At 45.2% G+C, this 17,423-nt stretch overlaps 1 protein-coding gene across 7 annotated transcripts in view; it reads right to left on the reverse strand.

Moving 5' to 3' along the window:
• Cyrib (CYFIP related Rac1 interactor B) overlaps positions 1-17,423 on the reverse strand; it is a 127,343-nt gene that overhangs the window by 54,298 nt on the left and 55,622 nt on the right. Inside the window, exon 1 of one of the 7 annotated variants that reach the window (XM_048457449.3) lies at positions 12,150-12,180. The exons of 3 other annotated variants lie outside the window; for them this stretch is intronic. In XM_048457449.3, the coding sequence (XP_048313406.2) occupies positions 12,150-12,165 (16 nt within the window). In that variant the 5' untranslated portion in view covers positions 12,166-12,180. Of the gene's footprint in view, positions 1-4,455; positions 4,611-12,149; positions 12,181-17,423 lie in introns of those variants that run through there. 3 more of the 7 variants (XM_085678930.2, XM_085678928.2, XM_085678925.2) reach the window with 3 other exon arrangements.

Consider the following 17,423-nt stretch of genomic DNA (forward strand, 5'->3'; position numbering starts at 1 on the left):
AGGGGAGAGGGAGAGGGAAGGAGAGGGAGGGGAATATAACCATTTTGTACTATCAGTCTCTGTAACTTGATTTTACTCACTGAGCTGCCAGCAATGGGAAACAGTTTCACTTGGGGTAACCCTTAGGTTTTGGAGTCTTATATAGCTAAGAATTATATAAACTCTTGAAAAGCAGTTATTAGCTTGCTTCTGGGTTCATGCGAATATTGAATGCTGGCTAGTGGAAGTTTCCTGACTTTCTAGCCTGATATAATGATTTTAGGGTGGGTCAAGCTCACACTCAATGACTAACAATGGTGTAAGTCAAAGGAACCATGATGACTTAAATACCTCGAGAAAGCAGCATCTCGGCATTAAGTCATGTTTTGTGTCCACATATACTGTTTTTTAATTACATAAAAGCACTACATACAATTTTATAATGAAAAGAATCTCTAAAATTAAAGTTAAAAAACACACACAGAAGTGTTCTTCAAGGGACTAAGAATGAAGCTCAGTAGTACAGTATATACAGAAGCACGTGTAAGGCTCTGGTTTTAATCTCAAGCAGGGAAGGTGACGGGGTGATTACTCAAGACCTAGTTAAATCTCAAATTTCATTTACATTAGTGTATTCAATTCTCTATTACCCTTACCAAAAAGAGCGGGATGACACAAGTAATCCTAATAAAAAAAATTCAAAAATGTCGTAATTCTTTTCCTTAGCAACCATTTCCAAAAGTGCTTATTCTGACCTAGTATTCACTATCATATGAACTGCCTGAACAATGGCAACTGATGACTGGAAGAACTGATGACAGAGAAAAATCTGGATCAGTCCAGGATTCAACACACACCATAGGATGCACTGGGCAGGATCCACCAAGGAGAAATGACTGCAGGGGAGAAAAGAACTCCAAGTGTTGAGAACTTCAGTGTCCCACACAATACACACTACTGAATCTTTCCCCTGAGAAGTATGAATGTCCACCTTTTCAACACAATCACAAAATTATGGCTTTGCATTAGATCTAATAAAAGACCTCAAGAGAGTTATCTTTGCAATCAGTCATTCTCACCCATGACTGTATTATTCAGATGTGACAATGAGACAAGAAATGTATATGTTGTGCTTGTGTCTGTGTGTGTGTATGTGTACAGAGAGAGAGAGAATCAAAAGTTTAACTGTGATTTCGTTGTTTGAAGAGTTTTATAAATGTTACTAATTTGCATTCCATTTACTTTCTTGAGTTGAAAGGGGAGGAGCTGTGACCAGTGAGCAAGATATTATCGACTCTGTGGTGGCTTAAAAGTTCTGAGATTCCTTGTCTGAACAATACCCTCTAAATATTTCATATAAAATATAAGACCTCAAACTAGTACCTTGAAATAAAAATTTAATGATCATGAGCCAAAAAGGTCATCCATCCAGAAGCCATTTGGACAAGTAACCAAAGCTCTTTGGGCTTTACTTTCCTCATGTTGATGAAGGATTAATTATGTCTCCCAGGGTTTTCATCAAGTTAATTTAGTGGGTATAAAGCCGCTGAGGAAGAGCAGCTGTTCAACATCACATCCTATCACCAGGGTGCTGTTCTGAAAGTTCCTCAGCCTGGTTGCCCACCTATCAGACAACAGTACAAGCTTTTCTCTAAAAAGCCTGTTTGAAAATTAAACCACATCTTAGAGCACTGCCTTGACCTAAAGAGACAGCGCAATGCTAGTTACTGGTATCATCATCAGCATGACTGCTCCAAAACTGAGTCACCACTCAACTGCTGGATTATGCATTCCGGCTATACGGGGTGGGGTGGGGGGGATCTTTGAATAAATTAATATACTTTAGTGAATAAATATAGGATGAGCTTGCACGACCAAAAAAATTATGCTAACTTTTGGAAAACTTAATGAAATGCATGGGAGATTCTCTAAATTGCCTATTGTTCATGACTGCTGGAAAAATATATGTATTGAATATTTTGTTTACTCTTGGTAAATAAAGCCAGCCTGTGAATTGGAACATAACACAAATGGTGTATCTATCTACTATATCCCCTAAAGATTTCAAAATAACTTAAATAACCCAACACAGCAAATTCAAAATATGCAGAACACTTGAGAATTGGCAGCTTGGCACAACAAACATCTTTCTCTAAAACTTTTGTCACAGAGTTACAACAGTTCAAAAGGGCTGTTATAGTTCAGAATGCTCAAAATATTAACAGTTCATACATTATACAACAGGCAGAGGCAGTGCTAAGCTGTGCTGTAAAAGAAATAGGGAATCAAAAATAATAGGAGGAATATAAAACACAATTAAGTGTTTTCAAATATTATAGTCCTGTTTTCCTTAAATGGGGAAAGAGAAAATTAAGGCTTTCACAATTGAACATCAATACTTAATAAGAATGATGATAATGTAGGGTTTTCCCTAAGGAGACTGGGAGTAAAATGAAATAACTACCACTCTACTTCTCCATCAATTACTATTTACTAAGTGAAGATAAATGGGCACTTCAAATGGTAGTCAAACAATCTTGAGCATGGTACCACTACACATGAACTATTTTTAACCTATTTATTTTCAGAAAGCTCAGAGAAATGAATTTTTAATCTCCATTAAATATCACTTACATATAAGAAAGAAAACAACAGTCCTCACTTAGTTTTACTCTGCATCTCAACTCACATTTTTGCTGGGGTTACCAGAGGCAAGTTATTAACATAGCTTCCCTTGATCAAATGGTCACTTTCTTAGGAAAGAAAAAAAAATATGCTCTGCTCAATTACATGCAACACTACAGAACCACCAGCATTTTTCAAAGCAGGGATTTCCTCTGAGGAAACCCTCACTACTAAAGTTGTAAGGGATTTTTAAAATTATCTACCAAAACCACTCTGAAAAAAAAAAAATGAGCAATCAATCCTATTGCCAGGGCAGAGTGAGATGCCTCAAGCCTGGCCACCTTGGTTCAATCCCTGAATTCCAATGGTGGAAGGAGAAAACAGAACCAACTCCACAGAATCATCCTCTGACACAGGCTCCTGCACTCATACACCATTTAAAAGAAATTAAAAGAACCTGTTAAGTGGCTGGTCAAACTCTAAAGCGAAGCAAAACAACCAACCCAAGAACAACAACAACAAAACCCTAGTTGCTCGGGAAAAGAAAAGTACTAGAAAGTACTAGGAAATGCTGCTGTCGCTATGCCAGAGTGGCATCACTGCAGTGATACGTGGTATGTGTGCTCTGATAGGACCTGGAGGTTCATTATGACAGACTGTGAAAGTCACAAGGTGGAAAGTGCTGCCATGTCATTTTACAGATGCCGATTCGGCAGTTTCAGTTTTACTTTACAGCAGACGACCAAATGTGCTCCAATTATGGTCATCCTGGGCACTAAGCTTCTATTTCCAGTATAAAACACAATTAAGAATGTAAAAGAATCTGTGTGCTTTTCTTGGGATACATTACTTTAAAATTATGTCCTACAAGGTACCCAACACCCAAGTGACAAGAATTCCTTCCACCTTAGGCAAACTCTCACGTGGAACATCTACAAAATTGATTGACACACATTTCTCACGCAGCAGAGTTCAAAGTGTCAGACTCCAAACACTGAGAGGAGAGGTGTAAAGTGGCAACGAACCAGAACACTTTGCTTTCCCCAGATGGCATTCTGTGGTTCGGCAAGGGTTCAGGCATTCCAGCAGTACTTGGATGCAGAGAGGGAGAACAGAGGGGACGAGGAGTGTCTGTAAATGTTGACAGAAGAGACAAGACAAAGTTCCAGGAACAGTACAAGCAGGTGATGCTGCACCGCGGACATGGAGTCACAGAAAAGAACAGACTGACAAACGTTACACTCAAGAGAAAACTAGTGGTGGATCAAATACAAGGGAGGCAGTGTGGCTCCCCAAAGCCACGAGGTTCCACATATACCCTGATGGCCACTCTCACGAGACTTTGACAGACATAGATTTTGGGTAATTATAGTAAAAACTGAGTGTGTTGGAAGCACACTGAGACCACACCCTAGAATTGAGCATCTCGACTTTAAACCCGGGGAATTAAAAGTTGAAAGATCTGGTCTCACAGGTGAAAAGACGGAGCGATGGGAGCAAAGGCACACGAACCCGCCGTGGGCTCAAGGTGTCCCAGGAAAGCACAGCGTGGCCCGAGGACAGGGGTGAGGGCCTGGGAAGAGCTGGCCCGGAGAGCAGAGGCGTCAGGGTATGGAAGAGCCGCCGGGGCGCAGGGGAGCACGGGAGCAGGGAGGCAGGGAAGCGGGGAGGCAGAGAAGAAGGGAAGCAGGGAAGCGCCGGCTCCCGCACACGCCACGGCCCGGGCGGAAGAGCGGACGCCGAGAATGAATGGGCGGAGGCCGGGCCCAGGCCGGGCCGGGAGCGCGCAGGGCGGCCGCGCGGCCCTCCGCGGCGCAAGGGGCGTGAGGCGACGACTGGCCGGTCACTCACCCGTCGCGAGATCGATCGGTCGCTCCGCCGCACTCCTCTCAGCCGCCGGCGGCTCCTCGCGGCGCTAGGGGGAGCCCCGGGCCCGGGGCGGGCGGCGGCGGCCGGACCGGGAGCCCCTCCGCACCTGCCCCTCTGGCGGAGTCGCGAAGAGCCAGGCGACGGCGGCGACGGCAGCTTGGAGCGGGGAGGGCAAGAGACCCGGATGTTCAGGGTAACGGCGAAGGGGGAGGGGGAGTGCCAGGAAGTGAGGGCTCCGCGGACCTGTCCGACCGTGCGCATGCGCTGCGCGGCCGCCGTGCAAGGTAAAGCCTCGACCGGAGTCCTCTCCGCCCTCCTCCCCCACCCCACGGGAAAGGGGCGGGGCCCGGCCGGAGACAGGTGGTCCGGCGCGCGCCGCGCGGAAAGCCAGGGGGCGCGGCCACGCCACACGAGGCCACGCCCTCCCTTAAAGAGGCAGCGCCTCCGCGGCCCGCAGCATCGGGGTGATTGGGGTCTTACGGTGGCGGTGACCGACCACAGGTCAACAACCTCGGAAAGAGACCGAGACTCTGAGCTAAACTCGGGAAACCGCTGCATTCCAGCATCCCGCACCTGAGGAGGCTCGGCTCCTGGCAGCAAGCCTTTCCCCTCGGGCCAGGTACTGAGCCTCTCTCGGGTTTCCAGACTCGCTCTGGCGCTAAGCAGGCTCCCCAGGGCCTAGAGAGAAGCACCGTTAGCGCCTGAGATGCTATCGCGGAGACGCCCTTGGGAGGTGTTAAATGATCAGTCTGGGAACAGAAATGAGATTCCACTCGACAGCATGGCTTGCCACGCACAGCACTTTCAGATAAATCAGACCCTTGTTCTGGGGTCGACTCGGCAGCAATGTCGAGTGGGGCTGAGAATCTGGATGTGATGTAGGGTGAAGCCATTTAATTACTTCTCTAATCCCACTGTCATTCTTGAAAAATAAACGTTACCTTCCCTTCTCCACACGTAAAAAACGTTTCATCCACTAGCTCACCCGAATCCTGTGATAAAACTCCAGTTTTGCATTAGCATTGAAGTGTAGCGAAATAACATGGTTACCTCCCCCAGGGCTACTTTCTGTTTAATGAACACAGCACTAACATGGAATAAAGGGTTTTGGACATTTTGGGGTGAAGAGCCCTGTTGAAAAATCACATTAAAGTATGAACTTTCCATCCAAGAGGATGTATATATAAATACATATCTGCATATAATTTTCGACTTACGAACTTAGTATCTTGAAACCCTAAACAAAAGCCCAACCTCCACTCCCCAACATGCAGCACTTGAGAACCACTGACCCTGATAAACACAGCCAGTTAAATCTATCTGGTGTCTTAATCCAGTAGGGAGGCCATGGTTTTGGTCAGCCTGCCTCCCTTCAACATGGTATGCAATACAGTACAGACAGCCATGGGAGACGAAGTGACATACAGTAAGGGAAAGCATCCCATATCTACCAGGTTTTCATCCATTTTGATTAAACCCAGATACAGAACTGTCTTCACCATCCAATAAGGTTGGTCCATTTACCTGGCACACACTGGCATTCACTGGCCTGTGAATACACACCCTGTATCTGACTGGTCTTTCAGATAGATACACGTTCCAAGCCAACTACATATGGGAGATCTCTCTCCCGTGAATATCCAGTTTAGCTGGAACATCTCCAATCATGAGGAACACAGCACTGCAATTATCAGCTTCTTGGCTGAGGAAGCTCAGATTTTACACTGAGTAGAAGATGTCTCATACCCCCGCAATCTTCATCCACTAGCCTTAACGTTACCTTTGGGGATCAAAATAGGACACGGGCCTGAGGCGCTTTACACGCCTAAAGAGTCAGTTGATGAGTAATAACAATAAGATCGGACAAGTCCCGCACAGAACACAGAACGCTCTCAGAGGCAGCTTCCCTGTCATCGGTCCAGGATCCATTTCTGGACTTGGTGAGAAGCAAAGCAAGCTTTGCCACTACCCATGTGGAGAAGCACGAAGAGTTAAATTTATTCTTCCCTAATTCTTTCTCCATTATTCTGCCTGGCCCTGATCACATTTCAGTGGAGGCCAAAGGTTTAGAAGTTTTAAATTACACAAGCAAGCAAAAGGACACCAAAAAGATGTTTACACAAGAGGAATGGCCAGTCAGCGATGCTGTAGTCACTGCAGCCCGACACATGTCTGGAACCCTTACACTGCTTACACTGCACCAAGTACTGTGCTCAGCCTTTGACGGGCGTTTCCTCCTTTGCTTTGCATAGGCACCCCATATGGTTCTGGTTCTGTTTTCATGTCCGCTCTGTAAATGAGGGATGTGGGGTTCAGCATGTGACAGATCCTGGATTCGAACGCAATCTGTCAGCTCCAGGATCTGTTTCTCCACATAGGTATCACTCTGTCTCCTTTCTCAAATTTCAAAAGACCCCACTGCTATAAGTGCTGTTTTCTTCGATTTTTATTATTAAATCAGTTTTAAGGCAGGAGGATGATGATGGGGTAGAGACGCTCAGCAGTTAAGAACATTTAACTATTCTTACAGAGGACCGGGGGTCCAGTTTCCTTCACCCACATCAAGCCACTCAAAACTGCCCGTCATTCCAGTTCTAGGAGATCTGATGCCCTCGGGCACATAAACTTGCGGAGGTGTACACATGTATACACACACACACACACACACACACACACACGAAAACTAACAAATCTTTATCATGTTAAGATAAATAAACTTTGTACTATCCCCTCCATTACATCCCAGGCATCATGGGAGGATCTGAGGTAGAGGACACATGGTCCCTGCTTTAAGGTCTCCAGGGACTCTGTAAGAGAGCAAGGGTTGTAACTTGGTAACTGTAACAGAGAATGGTTATGTTGTAAGAAGACAGGAGCCTTCTCTGCTTGGAGCAGTTCTGAAGGTCTTGTCCAAACGGGAACCTTTGGGATTAGTCTGGAAAAGATTAGAGGTTAGAGGGAAGGACAAGAACAAGGGAACAACGGCGGAGGGAGAAAACTCTGGGAGACACTAGGGGTAAGAAGGTAGATGATAAGACACCAAAGCCACCTCAAATTTTAACGCAGTGACAGGCAAAAGGATACTTGTAACCAAGGGAGAAACAGAATCTGACTGATTTCCTATCGAGACCATTTGGAACACAGTGTCCAAAGGGCCAGGAGGCCAGCTGAGAGAGGCCCTGGAGGGGTCCGAGATGATAGTAACAGCTTGGAGCTGGAGTGCAGCTTAGTGGCAAGGCACTTGGCTAGCACGCTCAAGGCCCTGGAGTTTATCGCTGCCCTGGCCAAGAAAAGAAGTACTAAAATTAAGATACGTGCTCAGGATGTTCCTGAGTTTATGACTGATTAAAACTGGGGTATAAGGAAGCAGGAGCTGCGGGGACTGGCCCTGAGGTTCTTAGCTGAGAACACTAACTGGCTGGTGTCACAATCGGACCCCAATTCCCTTTACCCAGTTTTCACGCCTCTCCTCCAAACCTACTGTCGACGCACACCGCTATCTTGAGATGCGTGTAACTATTTCCCAAGCCCTTTTCCTATTTCGCCACAGATGCATTTAGCATTTAATAGCTGTACAATATTTCAACACACCAAAATAGCTCAGTTTCCTTCCATGACTATGGGTCCATAACCAAGACGCCAGCTGACCCAAGACCTGCTCACCAATGGGCATTTAGCAAGGGCAGGCTAAGCCAGTAGAAAGAGCCTTTAGGCAAAGGGTCTTTGGAAAAGGGCAGCCTCAGGGCCCGCAAACTACAACTCTCCCTGGAGAGGCCTGTGCAACGAACAGTACTGCACGTAGAAGCTGCAGACCTCTGAGAAAGAACCTACCGTTCAGGAGTCTCCTGATGTCTCATTCTCCACAGAAGCTGCTATCAATATTCGGACCCCTTCAATCATTCTTTCACTCATTTCTTCACCCCACACGCATTCTTGGGGAGCACAAGGTAACAGCAGAACCAAAGCTACTTCAGAACTCTGGATCATGTGGCCTGGTCAGGTTCAATACCTGCTCTAGGACTTGCACAAGCCCAACCTCTTGCAGCTCCGGTTTACCAACAGTGTCTAACAGTTAATTTCCCTTCCTTCCTGGTAACTTCTTGGTGCCTCCCACTGCAGGGCAAGGAAACACGCACCTTAGTCCAGAGCCTAAGTGTACCAGTGAAACTAGGGCCACTCATTCAATTCCTCCAACCTCCCACTTCCTACCTGGCCAATGGGGATAAGAATCTACCTACGACTTGGAATGGCATGGAGGTCTCCTAAATACTGTATAGGAAAACACTTTCTGGACCCAAAGAGTTGTCCAAATAGCTGTTACTGCCATGGCAGCCAGATAAATTCTCTGGATTATAAATACAAGGTCAAAGGATCTGAACACATTTGTGGTCTTTGACCTCCATTGTCTAGTTGCCTTACAGAGGACTCTCGGTGCCTGCTGCCAACCTCGCCTCCTGTGCACACCCGAGATGGATAAACACGTAGAGAACAGCTTTGCTTGCCTTTCCATCTAGTCTTCCGTCTGACATCCAAGGACTGGGCTCATTCATCCCACACTGCACTCTTGTACAGTGCTGGCTAACAGCAGAGCCAAGGCCACCTCACAACTCTGGATGTAGCCTGGCCAGAATTCAAAACCTGCTCTCTAATTTCTCCTTTCCTCTTCCCCGGACGTGCAAACAGGGAATCTTCAAGGCCAGAGGCTCCTTCCAATCATCTCCTCCATAACCAAGGGTTCCAAACCAGCAACTAAGACTCCACAGTCGTCCCCCCGCCTCCCGTATATGAGGAGCCAATGAGTACAAGATGAGAGCAAGAGAGGACTGGGAGCCCCTTGGATAGGGCTGGAAGCTCACTGCACACTGAAAGAAGACATCGGAACTGTCATTTCAAAAGAACCAAAGATGAAGCCCCCAAATCAACCCCAAGACCTTCCTGCTATTTAACCGAAACATTAACCAATCCCCCAGAAGCCATAGAATCATCCTCATGGCCAAACTCCCCCTATGTTAAAAGGTCTGTATATGAGTTCAGGTCACATTTCCAAAGGGAACATATTTCTCACAGGGAAGGCGGTTGGAGGGCTCTTTTCCCAGGCATTTTAGTGACCTGCAGCAAGGAAAAAGGACCAGCATCAGCTGTGATATCTCAGAACCCCGACACTTTCTCTTCCCACGGCTGTCTCCGCGCCCAGCTGTGAAGGCTCTTGCCATCCTCCTTCCTAAAGATGAACCTCTACTGACCTTCACTCACCTTCAGAGTACTAACTTCCATAAACTGTTATTTATTTTTAATGTTTCTTAAAAAAAAAAATGTAGACTCTGCCAGGCTGAGGCTATTCTGAGCACTGCAATCCCCGCTACCCTACCCAACTCCTAGGAGACCCGCCACAGATACACAGAATGCTTCACAGGAGAGGCTGGGCAGTCGATGAGATGCTGTGGCCCTCTATACCCGTTTTTAATTTTATTTTCCCATTCTATGTGAGTAATATGTTGACTGAAGCAAAAATCTGAAAATACATATGAGCAAAAAGAAAAAATATATAAACACTCATGATCCAACCACCCACACCAAGTGGATACCCTTCCAAATGTTATTATGTATCTATATAAAGATAGGATATTTTTGGAAGAATGGTTCATAGCAGAATACTGATCTGCTGCGTTCCACCTCACGGCATCTCCCCGCTCCCCTTCCTCAATAAAGGTACCGTAGTCACGTCACTGTTGGAGGTTATATAATACTCCACCACGTACTCACAGCATCAACCAGGTAACCAGCTGCATCTGAGCTCAGCTTAAAGAGGGCTTCCTCCAATGTCAAGGAAGGCAAAAGGCCTTATCACAGCACCTACCTCCTGACAGCCTTCCTCCCGCCCCCTGTGTTTGCATTGCTTCTGTGCTGTATTTCCACAGAGCTGGGCTCCCTGCCGCCCATTCACCACCTGGAGTTATTAGCGGTCCCATCACCCAAAGAAGCAAACTGTTTGTAACTGGAAAAACTGAAAACGGGAGGAAGCGGGGACGATGCCTCCGAGTTCAGCCTGGGAATCTGCCACTGAGCCAGGCGATAGGAATGACAAGCATGTTCTTGTGCCAAGATTTTAATTGGAAAAAGAAGGGAAGATCTTCTGTATACACCGTCCCTTTCCCTTGAAAGCCTGTCCCAAGGCAAAGCTTTCCCCATGAGGGGTGGGCCGGTGTGGGAGCTGCCGATACGACGAATAGTTTACAGTCCAAAGCCCACCACTCTATCATCCTGGAAAACCTGAGAGCCATGCTTGTCCAGCCCTGACAATTACATGCCCTGAACAAGCAAGGGCACAGGCTTGGGGTGGTCACCTTTAGGAAGGGACAAGATGATGTGAAATCTGGCATAGCACCAGAGCAACAGGAAAGGAAAAATGTCTAGGTGGGCCGTTCATCTCGGAGCTTCATGCCGCTGTCACCGCAAACCCTAGTCTCTGCTGTCATATCCACCCACCTTCACAGCACACCCTCCGTGTTAGAAACAACAGCTTTGGGCTGGTGAGATGGCGCAGTGGAGAAAGGGTATCAGGCCTGACAACCCAAGTTCAATTCCTGAGACCCACAAGGTGGAAAGAGAGAACCAACTCCTGGCAACTTGTCTTCTGACCGCCACATGCACTCCACAACACCAACACACACACACACACACACACACATACACAGAGAGAGAGAGAGTAAAAAAACAAAGTATAACTTTCCCTATAAACAAAGAAAATCCCTAATTATAGACAAAGTCACCTATTTATCAATTCTATTTTCAAAGATTTTTAATGCATTATACAGAAGCATCACACTTTCAAAAAAGAGAAAATAGTCTGGTCTGACATATAGTGACAGAAGAACCGGCCACTGCCACCAGATCCTGCTGCCTTAAACAGAAAGACTGAGACACGCTTAGCATCCAAGCCTCCCCGCAACACCGCGAGAGTTTTTACTTCCACTTCTCTTCAGATGAAGAGACTGAGGGACAAAGGGTTCAAGTATCTTCAGGAAGGTCACAGGACCACTGAGAAGCAGAGGCGGCATGCTACCCCAGGCCACAACAGTTGCTAGCCCGTATGATGCTTTCTTCCTTCCCCTTTCATCTTTTTTATCATTTAGATTAACTAAATCCTTCAGTGTCCCCCCCCCCCATCTCAAACCCTAACCCTTCACCCTAACAACAAACTCCATGCTATTCTGATGACTGGACAAAATAACAGGAAAAAAATAAAAGCCTCAGTATTCAAACTGTCTTTAGACTTTGCAAAAAGAACAGCAATTACATACACTTAAAACTTACCAGAGCTTAAATGTCTGGCAAGATCTTAAAGGAATGTAATGGTTCATCTTCACTCTCAACCTGGAGGGGTTTAGAATCACTGAAGAAACACATTTTGGGGTGTGTCTATGATGGCACCCCCTTCCTCTAAGAAGGTGGTACCATCTCATAGGCCGGGGTCTCATACTTAATAAAAAGGAGAAACCGCACACTGAGCATCAGCGTTCCTCTCTGCTCCCTGACTGTGGATGCAGCATGGCTAGCGACCTCCTGCAGTGGCAACCTCCTCACCGTGATGCTCAGCGCCTTGAAACTGTGGGTCAAATTAAACCCGCCCTTCTTAGTCAGGTATTTTGTCGGAGCATGAAAAAAGTAGCTCATACCGATGGGTTCTGACATTGCTATCTTCACGCTCAGACTTGGAAGGTTGTTGACGCACGCAGGCTCCAAGTCAGCCTGGGCTCAGGCAGGCCTGCGTGCAGAGCCCTTGGTTTTCTCACCTGAAAAGAGAAGAATGGGCAGATGCGTGCTGCCAGAAATGTAGTACAGCACCTGGCAAACATTAAGAACTCAATAAATAATAGCCTTTCCTAGTCTTCTCATTATTTGTGAACTTGCTCTTTTCACTCAGGTGGCATATCTGTATGAAGTCGCCCACTGCAGCATTATTTACAATAAGATCCAGCTGATAAAAATAAACTTCCGGCAGTAGGCAAACAGCACACCAGGGTTCTAAAAGAAGCTTTCGGATGAATGAAAACTTCACTACCAAGTCTTGAGCAAGCCATTTCTTTTCTCTGAATGTTTGCTCATCTCTGAATAAAGGGTTTGTCCTCAGTGACTCACACACTCCCTGTACATTCATAGTCCTGACATTCCAAACACACCACAGTGCACCGACAGCAAAGATCACACACGGTTACTAAGAACACGGGAACGGGAGAAAATACTTTGCAATTCTTCTGCAGACATATTGTCTTTCCCCCGTGTTGCTACCTCCTCACAAGCATATAGAGTATTTACTGCCACTCTCCACGAACTAAACCTAGCCTGGCTTGTTCCCAGTCCCTAAAACAATGCCTGATACACAGTAGGATCTCATTTGCTGATTTAAAATTTCTGAATATTGGGGCTGGAAAGATGGCTCAGTGGTTAAGGGCAATTTACTGCTCTTGCAGAGAACCCAGGTTCAGTTCTCATCACCCACATGGAGGATTTCAACTGTTCATAACTCCACTTCCAAGGGATCTATGGTGGTTTGAATAGTATCAGCATGGACCTTAAAACACCAAAGAGTTGTGGCAATAAATATGGCTCTGATCAGTACCTCTGCCATGAGGCTAGACTCTCAGAGAGCTAAAGAATGGGCTGGATCCAGCTATCAAAGCCACTGCTTTAATCCTAGCTATATTGCTTAGCAAATTAAAGACTCACATGGTCAGAAAAAGAGAGATATACAGTAAAGGTAGATTCAGATGAAGAAAATCTCTAAATGGTTGACGGTGTGTTTAAAATATATGTAGGCTTGGAAAGAAAAAAAACGAATAAAGTCCTTAAAAGAAAAACAGAGTAGCCAGTGTGGTGGCGTACACTGGTAGGATTTGCTGAAGGAGGCAGAGGCAGACAGATCTCTGTGAACTCAAGGTATGGAGGCACACACCTTTAATCCCAGCACTTGGGAGGCAGCCTGGTCTACAGAGGGAGTTTCAGGACGGCCAAAGATACACAGAGAAACCCTGTCTCAAAAAGCCAAAAATTCAAAGTAAAAATAAATAGAATTTAAAGTAAAGCCACATAAAGATGGAAAATACACAGAGAGTCTGGATACTGTATATTATTATGTTGTCTTTGAATTGCTTGACAGCTGAGGAAGGAGCAACAGCTGCTAAAAGACATTTAAATATAAATGCTGCTGGATTAATAAAACATAAATATTTTGTAAATGCCATGACTTCAAAATTGAAATCAAAAGATATGGTACTTTTGAGAAGAGGTTTTGCTTTAGTTTTCACAGAAAATGAGAGGCTATGGACTTATTCTGGGCTACGAAAAATAAGGTTAGATCAAGGACCCCCCACCACCCGCCGGGAAATGTCCAATAGGAGTGGACGGCCCAGATATTTGAGTTCTACATCCAGAACAGCCTCAAGACTGCTGGCTGAGATAATCAAGCCTCACAGTCACGACTTGATCATAATTCTAAATTTTCTTTAGGTCCCCATAAGATTATCAGTGTCCCAGTTCAGCAGGAAGTAGCCTGGAAAACTATGACCACATTCCCAAAAAATGGACTATGGACATTTTCCTTTGTTTAGAATGTTGTTTACAAGCTGTTATGGATAATGATCAGGAAAAAAAGCTAAACAAAGGATATTAGATTCAGAGTTCTTGTTCTTTAAAAAAAAAAGGGGGGGGGATGAATTGTTGTGAGACAATGGTTTTACCCTGTAAACATTTGTTTCTTGTATTTGTTTAGTAAAATGCTGATTGACTGATAGCCAGGCAGGAAGTATAGGCAGGATGACCATGCAGGAAGTAGAGGCAGGGCAATGAGAACAGGAGAATTCTGGGAAGAGGATTCTGCAGTCAGCAGTCCTGACCCAGCCACAGAGGAAGCAAGATGTGACTGCCTCACTGAAAAAGGTACTGAGCCATGTGGCTAACATAGACAAGAATTATGGGCTAATGTAAGTTATAAGAATTAGTAAATAGGAAGCCTGAGATAATGAGCCAATCTATTTATAACTAATGTTATAATCTATGTGATTATTTGGGACTTAACAGCTGCAGGACCAGGCGGGACAGAAAACCTCAGTCAACAGGCCCCAAAGACTCATGTGTTTGATGGCTTGGCCCATAGGGAATGGTACTATTAGGATGTGTGGCCTTGGAGGAAGTGTGTCACCATAAATTCAGGCTTTGAGATCTCATATATGTTCAAGTCATGCACAGTGTGGCAGTCTTCTCCTTCTGCTTGCCTGTGGATCAAGATGTAGAACTCATAGTTCCTTCTCCAGCACCACGTCTGCCTGTGTGCCACCATGTCTTGCCATGATGATAAAGGACTAAACTTCTGAAACTGTAAGCCAGCCCCAGTTAAATGTTTTCCTTAAGAGTTGCCATAGTCATGGTTGTCTCTTCATAGCAATAGAAATTCTAAGACAGGATCCAGCACTTTCTTTTCATCTCTATGGCACATATATGGTAATATACATACAGTCAAAAATATTCACACACATCAATAATTTTTTTAAAAAATCTTTCAAAATGTTTTAAGTTTTATGGTTATTGGGAGCTGGGAAAATAACTCCTTTGCTAAAATGCTTGTTTAGCATGCATGAAGTCTTGGTTTCAATCCCCAATTCCACATAAACTGGACATGGTGAGACAAGCTTGTCTACTCCTAGCACTAGGGAGGCAGAGGAAGGGCAATCAGGAGTTCAAGGTCTTCTCCAGCTAGTATATACTGAGCTCACAGCCAACTGAACTACATGAGATCCTGCCTCAAAACAAAAACAAATAAAAATCATGACTATTAAGTTAAAAGATTAAAGTACAAAATCATCTATATAAGGTTCTATATATATATATTACATATTATATATAATATACATATATACACACATATGTATGTATGTGTGTGTGTATATATATACAGGGATATATATACATATATGTGTGTGTGTGTGTGTGTATATACATCCCTGTGAGAAAAAGTAAAAGGATAGGGATGTTAAAGTTAATTGATAACAGGGTGGGAGTAGAGATGAGTATTATGAGTATTTTAATGTCTTCAAAGATCTGTTGTTCAAAAGGATGACGACTAAAATGGGAAGGCTTTAGGCGGGACAAATGCAGACGTGGCCAAGGGATAAGGAAAAGGGCTGGAAGGAGGCAGAAGGCATGGAAGAGAGTCAGCGCAATGCGGTGGCTGGTAATCTATTAATGGAAACACGATCACAGGGGAAGAAAGAAAAGTAGGTAATATGACACCAGTGAAGAAAAGTCAATTTACCTGGAAGTTTTAATTACAAGCTAATAGCTATGAAATTATTCCCAGGCGCACACAACTCCCCCCCCCCCTTAATTGCCTTGATCAACAGAGGTTTCAGTGAATCTCTGCACAAACAGGCACTTGGGGCTGTCCTATGCCACCGTCTGAGTCCCTGCATGCTTTGCGAACGACTGCTGTAGGTGACAAGGACTTGAGTCCCCTAGACAGAAGCTCACTGATGTGCCGCAGATATTCCATTAGACGTGTAGCCGACACATTCCAGCCTGCGTCACACACTGCTAGGGGGACACCCAGAGTTACATGAAATGGCCATCCCTGGCAGGGATGAAAGGCACACTATTTGACCCCAGGACAAAGTCTTGCAACTGACAAGTGACCCAGATCAGTGGTTCTCACTCAGCTGGGTTGGGAGACCCCTTTGAGGAAATTAAACAACCCCTTCAAATAAATAGCAGATATTCTGCGTTATCCGATATTTACATTATGATTCATAACAGTAGCAAAATTACAGCTAAGAAGCAGCAATGAAAACAGTTTTACCATTGGGGGTCACGACAACAACACGAGGAACTGCATTAAAGGATTGTAGCATTAGCAAGGTTGAGAACCACTGATATAGATGATACAGCCTGTAAACTTACAAAGTAGAAAATGTTCCTTCCGCTTCAAGAAGTCAGGGGAGGAAAGGCAAGGAGATGAGGCAGGAAGTCCCTGTCCTGAGATTCCTCAAATCACAGGAACCCTCATGCTATCCCGCTGCATGCTGATGCTTCCTCTAGTGTCCCCTTACACGTGGGCCCACAGGCTGCCTTTAGCAGCTCCAGCCCCCACCTGCTTGCCTGGGCTCTTGGCCATGTCCAGCAATTTACCACACTGAGCAAACCAGGTCAGACCCCCTGCTGTGAGCCCTCTCAGCAGCCTGCGGTTGTTGTTGACAGCATTTTGCCACTGTGATGGTATGGCTTCCGGAACACCGGAAGCTTCCCACACACAAAGGCCAAGTGTTTTGCTAACCCTGTACTCCTGAGCCAGCACTGAGCCTGGTAAAATACCTGACACAGAGCATGGACCTGGTACACAGCCGCAGCCAGCTGGCCAGGGGCATACACAGCCATTAGTACTGATTTACCCCACGGCTGGGATAACATCATTGGAGCTCTGCAACTAAGAGTTAGTTAAGCAGCAGAGAGGAGTTAATTGAACAGCACTCATAAGTAACCTAAATGATTAAGTCACTAGCTATCGACACTAATATTTGAAACTCAAAGCTTTAAACAGAACAACAGGTAAGTCATACATGAGTGAAATGTATGAATGAACTTAGCCTCTCATGGTTACTTTTTCAAGTTAGAGAAAGAAAGCTATTCCACAAGGTTTGATGGGGTGAATGTGGGGGTCAATATGGTCTATGTCACAAGAAGCTCAACAAGGTTAGCTACCTTCCTCGCGAAGGCCCTAGTACAGGTTTCATGTTAGAAAGTAGACATCAAGAGATTGCATCCCTTCCTCAGCTGCAACCCTTCAGGAGGCAAAGTCCAAGGCTTGCCTCAAGCCATGAATTTAGAGAAAAGGGCTTTTGCACCATTTCAGTACTTAGCATTTCCATGTAACAGGTCACTGTTTTGCATGTGCCTTTGTCTTA

Source organism: Myodes glareolus, chromosome 19, assembly GCF_982192425.1.
Source record: "Myodes glareolus chromosome 19, mMyoGla1.1, whole genome shotgun sequence".
Lineage (NCBI taxonomy): Eukaryota > Metazoa > Chordata > Mammalia > Rodentia > Cricetidae > Myodes > Myodes glareolus.